This window comes from Ichthyophthirius multifiliis (assembly GCF_000220395.1).
Source record: "Ichthyophthirius multifiliis unplaced genomic scaffold scaff_1120509249730, whole genome shotgun sequence".
In the NCBI taxonomy this organism is placed as follows: domain Eukaryota; phylum Ciliophora; class Oligohymenophorea; order Hymenostomatida; genus Ichthyophthirius; species Ichthyophthirius multifiliis.
Genome location: NW_004087404.1, coordinates 1 through 8,597, shown reverse-complemented (window position 1 = coordinate 8,597; position 8,597 = coordinate 1). Strand labels below are relative to the sequence as shown.

At 14.8% G+C, this 8,597-nt stretch overlaps 4 protein-coding genes across 4 annotated transcripts in view, besides 16 other annotated features; 3 read left to right on the top strand and 1 right to left on the bottom strand. All coding sequences in view use genetic code 6, as the record gives it.

The window, feature by feature from the left end:
• Window positions 1-89, top strand: part of IMG5_027120 (hypothetical protein) — a gene marked incomplete at both ends in the record, with an annotated part of 381 nt that extends 292 nt beyond the window's left edge. The window contains one exon of the mRNA XM_004039270.1: window positions 1-89. This exon is cut by the window's left edge and continues 292 nt beyond it. Within this exon, the coding sequence (XP_004039318.1) occupies window positions 1-89 (89 nt within the window).
• A 71-nt stretch (window positions 90-160) lies between these two features.
• Window positions 161-484, top strand: IMG5_027110 (hypothetical protein; the record flags this gene model as incomplete). Its single annotated transcript, XM_004039269.1, has 1 exon — window positions 161-484. One exon carries the CDS (start codon window positions 161-163, stop codon window positions 482-484), a length of 324 nt encoding a protein of 107 aa, XP_004039317.1.
• A 107-nt stretch (window positions 485-591) lies between these two features.
• Window positions 592-673: a microsatellite.
• Window positions 605-679: a microsatellite.
• An 18-nt stretch (window positions 680-697) lies between these two features.
• Window positions 698-739: a microsatellite.
• Window positions 740-1,639: 900 nt separating this feature from the next.
• Window positions 1,640-1,705: a microsatellite.
• Window positions 1,706-2,528: 823 nt separating this feature from the next.
• Window positions 2,529-2,613: a microsatellite.
• Window positions 2,614-2,784: 171 nt separating this feature from the next.
• Window positions 2,785-2,855: a microsatellite.
• A 506-nt stretch (window positions 2,856-3,361) lies between these two features.
• Window positions 3,362-3,400: a microsatellite.
• A 1,534-nt stretch (window positions 3,401-4,934) lies between these two features.
• Window positions 4,935-4,985: a microsatellite.
• Window positions 4,986-5,578: 593 nt separating this feature from the next.
• Window positions 5,579-6,307, top strand: IMG5_027100 (hypothetical protein; the record flags this gene model as incomplete). Its single annotated transcript, XM_004039268.1, has 2 exons — window positions 5,579-5,974; window positions 6,030-6,307. Coding segments are annotated over 2 exons (672 nt in total), but the record flags the coding sequence as incomplete, so codon positions are not given.
• A 147-nt stretch (window positions 6,308-6,454) lies between these two features.
• Window positions 6,455-6,534: a microsatellite.
• Window positions 6,461-6,527: a microsatellite.
• A 29-nt stretch (window positions 6,535-6,563) lies between the features above and the next one.
• Window positions 6,564-6,619: a microsatellite.
• A 110-nt stretch (window positions 6,620-6,729) lies between these two features.
• Window positions 6,730-6,779: a microsatellite.
• Window positions 6,780-6,946: 167 nt separating this feature from the next.
• Window positions 6,947-6,979: a microsatellite.
• Window positions 6,980-7,096: 117 nt separating this feature from the next.
• Window positions 7,097-7,151: a microsatellite.
• Window positions 7,103-7,151: a microsatellite.
• Window positions 7,103-7,152: a microsatellite.
• Window positions 7,153-7,564: 412 nt separating this feature from the next.
• Window positions 7,565-8,499, bottom strand: IMG5_027090 (hypothetical protein). Its single transcript, XM_004039267.1, has one exon. It carries the CDS (start codon window positions 8,381-8,383, stop codon window positions 7,982-7,984), a length of 402 nt encoding a protein of 133 aa, XP_004039315.1. The 5' UTR covers window positions 8,384-8,499; the 3' UTR covers window positions 7,565-7,981.
• Window positions 8,500-8,597: the final 98 nt, after the last annotated feature.

Sequence of the window (8,597 nt, the reverse complement as noted above, 5' to 3'; positions counted from 1 at the left end):
CAACTAATTCTCCCGCAAGAATTTTCACCTACGGACTTGCAATGTCCGGTTAGGTCTATCTCTCTTATTATTCGGATCTTTACATATGATAAATCCAGCAATATTACCTCTAAGTATAGGAATAACAGGCTCTGTTTTTGGAGCTGCGAGTCTTTATGCTATGTATAAACCTAAAAATTCTTTATTAAGTCTAGGTAGTAGTTTATATGCAGGACTTTTTGGATTAATAGGTTTATAATTGGCTGGATTAATAACTTAATTGGCTATTGGACCTAATTTATTCACTTTTATGTGCCATAGAGCAGATTGCTTTATTGGAATAGGTATATTTACAGCTTTTATAGCTTATGATACTCATGTTGCTATGATGGCTTATGAAAATGGAAATGCAGATCATTTAGGAACTTCTATATCTTTTGCTTTAGATTTCTGGAATGTTCTTGTTAGAGTAGCAGAAATGATTGGTATTTTTACTAGAGATTGATTATAATTATAAATTAATTTTTATTTATTTATGAATGTATGAAAGTATAATTATAAAAATTATTTTTTATTTGATAAAAAATAAATATAAAAAAAGATCATAAAAAAAAAAATTAAATGAATATATAAAAATATAAATATATATATAAATATATATAAATATATATATATATATATATATATAAATATACTATATTTTATTTAAATGTTAAAAATATTTTATTATTTCTTTATTTTATTAATTATTATATTTTATATATATTTTTAACAAGAGATTTATTTTTTCTATATATTAAATATTATATTTATTTTTATATTATTATAAATTTAATTTTTTTTTTTTTAATTATTCTTAAAATTAAATATATATATATATATATATTTAATAAGTCATTTATTTTAATTTATATTTTTATAATTATACACTTTAAGAACATATTTTTAACTGAAATTTTAAATTTTTTTACAATACTATTAAAATAATAATTATTTTAATAATATTAAATATATTAAACTTATAATTAAGGAAATTTTTATTCAAAGAAGAACATTTATATTATATTTAAGAATTCAAAAATAGAAATGAAAAAATTTATTGAAGAATTAGATTATAAAAGTAAAAATAAATAATTTTAAATAATGCATTTAATATTTAAATAATTATTTTTATATAAATAATTCGTAATTAAATTATACAAAAACTCCATTAAATCTCCAAAAAATAATAAATAATTTTTTTTCTAGAAAAATTTCTGAATAATGCTTTTTATATCAAATAAACTAATTTATTAAACATTACTAAAAAAATAATAATACAATAATAAATAAATTTATCATTTTTAATTATGAAATTAAAGTTATTTTTATTTTGATAAAAAATGCATTTAGTAAAATAATTGTTTTTAGTGTATTTTTTTTTTTTTTTAAAATATAAATAAAATCTTTAAATTATTTTTTTTAGATGTAATTTTAAATATTATATGTTATAAAAGACTTTTTATAATAAAAAGTGGATTAATTATTTAAGAAAAAAAAAATTTTGAAATGATTATTCTATTTCCTTTTATATGCTTTAATTTTTACAAATGAATTAAAACTATAATTGATATTCAGATTTATTAAAAAAATAAGAAAATCTAAAATAAAACTTTAAGTAATAATATACAATAATAACTAAATTAATATTGATTATAATATACATTATTAATATATTAAAATTGATGCATTTGATTAAAATTGAATCTCTCTATAAAATATAAAATATTTAAAATATCAATGTTATATAAAATATTTATATACATTATATTTTTTTCTTAATACTAAGATAATAACTATTAAATATGGAAATATTATTTTTATAACTTTTATTAAGAAAAATTATATTATTTTGTTTTGTTTTGATTTATTGTATTATTTTTAATTGTTCTAAAGAAATAATACAATAATTAAGCCTATTAATTGAAAGGAAAAAAATCGGATAAGGTTAAGAAATATAATTAAACGGAATAACATATAAGAATATATATCATATAAATAAATATATGTTAAAATATATTTTATATCTAATAAACTAAATAATAATTATAATTTTAATAAATAATATATTTGTTTAAATGCTTTTAATGCAATTCGATATAAAAATAATTTAAATATTATTTTATTCAATTTAACTTTAAGTATTTAAATTTTTGAAAAAAAAAAATGAAATCAACCTATTATAATAATTACAATCAATAAATTAATTCGAATAATAAAGTTAAAAAAACACAATAGAGTGAATTCGTTAAAATAAATAGAAATTTATATTATTTGAAAAAGTTTTTTTTTAAAAAAGTATATAAATATTTATTTTTTTAAACTTGATATATAAAAATTATAAATAAAATAAATTTATAATAACTATTAGTTAATTTTATAGCATTTTAGAATAAAATTTTTATATTGTTAATTAATTATCATATTATTTTTAATAAATATGATTAAAATTTCTATTACAAATCAAAAAATATATTTTTATATTAATTAATAATTATGTTTTATTACTTTTATATTTTATAATTAATCATATATTTATATTATATTAATTTATTATCTTTTATCATTATCATTTTTATTTATTATTTATTTATTTTTTCAAAAAAAAAAAATCAATCGAAATAAAAGAGGCAAGAAAAAAAATTTTTTATGGCTTTTTTTTCTTTGATTTATATTTAAAAATAAAATTACAGAAAAATAATAAAAAGTAAAAATGGTAAAAAGTGTATTGAATAAAAATATTTTTTTAATTATTTTATTTATAAAATATTATATATATATATATATATATATAAAATATATATATATATATATATATATATATATATATATATATAACAATTTAATTATAAATAATTTTTTTTTTATATTTAAACATACTTAGACTTATATTATAATAATATTTTTTATCTTTCTATTTTTAATGAAAAATATATATTGATTTTTAAAAATATCATATCATATTTATATAAGTTATTTGATTTTAGTGATTAAATTTATATTTTATTATAAAAATATAAAAAGTTTAATAAATTGATTTAAAATTGGAAACATGTATATAATTTAACAAATTAATTTTTTATTTTTGCAAAAAACGTAAAATAAATATATATTTATAAAAACTAATTTTAAAAACAAAACAAGTGAAATCTTTTTGTTGATAAATAAGATAAACTAATAATATCATATTTTCTATATATATTTTTAATAATATGTTTAATTATAAATAATATTACGCAGAATAAAATGTATTTTATATAAATTTAAATTTATTATATAATAATATTATATTCTATATTTATTTTAATAATAATTATATAAATAGTTCTCATAAATAATTCTCAATTAATTTATAATTTTTAATTAATTTTTAATTATTAATAAAAATATTTAAAATACGCAATTTCAAAACATCATTTATATTGAAGTTTATTTAATTTTTTAGTTTTAGTTAGGTTATATCACATTTTAACAAAAGCGTTTTATGAATATATTATATCTTCATATTTTTTTTAGAAATAATCAAAAAAAAAAAGTAATTAATTGATCATTAAATTATTTCCTATAATATTAATTTTTATAACCCCTAATATGCTTTAAAATATATATATATATTTCTTTAAAAATATTTTTTATAATTTATTATTAGAAAAAAATATATATATATATATAAAAAACCGAAAAAAATTATCTTTTGTTATTTTAAAATAACTTATAAAAAAAATTAAAAAAAAAAAACACAAAAAAAAAAACTTATTTAAATTTCATAGAAATAAGACTATATCATTAAGTTAAATTATTTTATAAAAAGCAAATAATAATAATATAAATATAAAATTTATTTTATAATTAGTTTTTTTAATTTCAAAAAAAAAAAAAAAAAAAATTTAAAACAAAACAAAAAATAATAGTTTGAAATGGAAAATTAACTCGAAACTAACATAATAATCAAATAAATAGAAACTAAAACTATTAAAAATAAACAAAGAGAATTAAAATAATGGACAGTTGAAGAAGACCAACTCCTTATTATCTTAACAAAAGAGCTTAATAAAAAATGGATTAAAATTGCAGAAAAAATACCTGGTCGAAACTCTAATTCATGCTTTTGTAGATGGAGAACTATGAATTCAATTAAATTTAAAAATCTATGGAGTAAAGATGAAGACTAAAAAGTAATTAACTTAATAGATCGATATGGAAAAAATTGGAACAAAATAAGTAAGCATTTTGAGGGTAAATCTAATAAACAAATTCGTGAGAGGTATATCAATAGACTTGATCCAAACTTAAATAAAAAACTTTGGACAAAAGAAGAAGATACTATAATTTTAAATGGATATAAAGAATATGGTTCTAAATGGACTTTTATATCTAAAATGATAAAAGGAAGATCAGAGAATATGATAAAAAATAGATTTTATAAATATATATAAATAAAATATAATTTAGATGTTTATAAAAGCGAAAATAAATCTAAAAATAATAGTATTTCAAAATAAACGGAAAAATAATAATAAACTTCACCAAGAAAAGAAAAAAAACTTATGGATTAAATATCTTTGTAAAATAGTGAGACTAAAATTCTAGATACTAAAATGGATATGGAAAAATCAGATTAAAATAATGATTTATTTGGATATATATCTAAATAATAATCTATTGTAAATAATGCTTTTAAAAAAATATAAGAACTTTTAAAAAATAAAAATAATACTGAAAAAACTAAATTAAATGAAAAATAAAAAATCTAAGATAATTAAAAAACTCATTTATAATAATAATAAATACAATAATAATATATTTCGCAATAGTAAAAATAGTATTAACTGTAATAAATATAATATATATCATAAATTTAATAAAATAATAATAAAAAAGTGCAGTAATAGCAGTAATAGTAATTTTTTCCTGTTTAAATTTAATAATTAACATAATAAATTTAATAATTACCATAATAAATTTAAACTCAATTATAATAATAATAAAAGCCTAATGAAAATTCGATTTAAAAAAATATTTAATTATATTATAATATATTATAGAAGTTAAATTTAGAATAATAATATATGCAATTAAATTTAATTAAATAATAATAATATTAATTGCTTATAAATAAATAATAAAATTTTATATCTTTTTAAATTTGTGATGAACATCGTCCTATTTTGAATAATAGTGAATTAAATTTAAATAAAAATTAAAATTTAAACCTATTTGCTTAATAAAATTTATAAACTTAAGTATTGAAATTATTATAACCTAATAATTGAATAAATAAAAAATAATGTAATAATTTAACTCTAAATTGGAACAAAAAAAATAATTAATTTTAATTTTTTATAAATTATTTTAATTATATATATATGCATGTTAATATGTTTTTATTATTTTAATAATTATCAATTTTTTATTAAATAATAAATTAAAAAGAATTTATTCTTATTATTTTTTTTATAAAAAAAAAAAAACTAAAAAATTAATATTAATAAGTATAAAATTAAAAAAAATAAAAAATTATAAAAATAAATGTCTTTAAGAACAGGAAATAATAAAAAGCAAGGTTAAAAATACTAAAATAAGCATGCATTTAAAATAATATTTGATACTTAAGCAGTGGTAACACATTAAAAAGTTTGCTTAGATTATTTATGCTAAAAATGTATAGAAGTTATAAAATGGAAAATGTAATATAATAAATATAAGAAAGCAACAAGTGAAAGCAGATGTTCTAAATGCCAATAAAAAAATATTTTTAAAAGTTATAGACATTGTTGTGATGTATGTGCTAAATAATTAAAAATATGTGCCAAATGTCTTTTACCGACTAATAATTTATCCGTAAATGAAAAAGATCTTAAAGTGAAATAAGAAAAAGAATAAAAAGAAATGGAAGAATATTTGACTAAATTAAGAGAAAGAACAAGAAGAACATTAATTAGAAAACATCAAAATAGTATATATATTAATTTTATAATAAAAATTTATATTTCATTATATATATTAAATAGATCTTGTATAATGGAATTCTATAAAGAAATGTTTTATTGATTCAGAAACAGGATAAAATTTAGATAATTTAAAATTTAAATAAGGATTAGAAAATGAAGATAATGTCGAAGAAGGAGATTAATGTGAAGAATTTAATAATGATGATTTTGATGCATTAAAAGAAGAATAATAATAAATAAAAATTAAATAAAAAAAAATGTTAGAATAAGCTAAATAAATTAGTCTATCAAGTGATTAAGAAAATAGTATAGATGAAGAAGATGATATAGAAATATGATTAAAAAAAATAGTTTTTATATACTAAAAAATAAAAATCTTTAAAATACATAAAAATTAATTTTGATATTGATATATGTTATAATATTTATTAATAAATTAAAAACTATAGATAATAAATTTAGTTTAATGTAAACTATAATAAAGGAAACATATATATGTAAACATATTTATGAAAACAAAAATATGAAACATAAATATGTAAATAAATATATGTAAACTTATATAAATAAATAACAAAAATAAATAAATATAAAATATATATATATATATATATATATATATATAATTATATCTCTCTATATATATATATTAATTACTATCTTATATATTGTATTAATATTATTTCTTTTTTTTACAAATATTTTTTTATATACTAATTATTTCTAATTTTTTTTGCCAATTTTTTAAAAAATATTTTTTTTTTTTATTATATAATTAATTTTTTATATTACATTAATCTTATTTATATAAATATTTTTATATTTATTATTAAAAATAATTATTATTTGTTTATTGATAATGAATTTATATAAAAAAAAAAAAATTAAAATAAATAAATTATTTACTTTTATTTTTTCTATTTATTACTAATTTTTAATAGAATTTTATCTTAATTTATAAATTATATATAAAATTTTTTAAAATATCTTTTAATTTATAAATATTTTTAGTGATTATTTTTAATATAAAATATAATTAATTTTTATTCTCTAAAATATTTTTTTTTTTGATTAAAATATATTTTTTATAGTTTTCATAAACATAATTTTTTTTAAAAATTGCTTTGTATAAATTAATAAAATTTATATATTTTAATTAAAATTTAATAATTGTTAATTAAATATATTGTTTTTTTTATAAAAAATATTTTATATTAATTTATTTTAATTTTTAGTATTTGTTAATAAATTTATTAAATTATAAATATTAACTTTTTTTTTTTATAAATATTTTAAAAAAATTTTTAAGATATTCCTTCAAAAAATTATATTTTTTTTAGAATTTTTAATTAAAATTTGCTTATATTGTTTTAATAAAAATGCTATTTTTTTTTTACTTCTAATAAAAAATAATGAAAGTAAAAAAAAAATATTTTTTAATATTTTATAATTTTACTTTTTTTTTTTATTAAAAAATTTATTTAAAATTAAATCAATAATCAATGTCAAATTTTAAGTTCAAAAAATATGAGAATAAAATAAAAAATCGAAAAGTCCTTTTTCTATTTAAAAAATTAATAATAATTATTAAAATAATAAACAAACATATAAAAAAGAAAAAAAAATGTTTGTCCTAAAAATCATCAACATTTTTAAAAGCATTCCCAAAAACATATTTAACGACCCAAGTTCCTATGAATTCTTTTGTGTTTTTCCGAAAAGAGACAACATAAAAATCAAAGCCCTCATATTCCGAAGACTCAGCAATGAATGAGCTCGTAACCAAATCGGGAATGTCTGCTTTTCTAACCCGAGTATATAAAACAACAGGTTTAGGTATTTTAACGGCTTTAACGAGTAGTCATTTAGCAGTTCAATCTGGTTTAGCCTTCACTAATCCTTTATTATGTGGTTTAGGAGGATTCGCAATAGCTTTAGGTGGTATAATCGGTACCTAATCATATTCTTGTTAATAATATTAAACTCAAATAAAGGGTGAAACACATCTAGTTTCAACTAATTCTCCCGCAAGAATTTTCACCTACGGACTTGCAATGTCCGGTTTAGGTCTATCTTCTTCTTTATTATTCGGATCTTTACATATGATAAATCCAGTTATATTACCTCTTAGTATAGGAATTACAGGCTCTGTTTCTATAGTTGCCAGTCTTTGCGCTATTTATGAACCTAAAAATTTGCTATTGAGTCTAGGTAGTTGTTTATATGCAGGACTTTTTGGATTAATAGGTTTTTAATAGATAGCAATAATAATTTAATGTGCTATTTAATCCTATATATTCATTTTTATATGCTTTAAAATTGATTGTTTTATTGTAACGAGTATTTTTACTGCTTTTATAGCTTATAATACATATATTGCTATTAAGGCTTATGAAAATGGAAATGCAGATCATTTAGGAATTTCTATTTCATTAGCTTCGAATTTCTGGAATGTTCTTTTTAGAGTAGCAGAAATGATTGGTATTTAAAGAAAACATTGATTTCATTGTTAAATTGATTTATTTTTGAAAGTAAAATATATATTTAAAACTTATTTTTTTTTGAATAAAAAAAAAAATTAAGATAATGGAATTAAAAATTAAATTTAAATATATATATATATATATA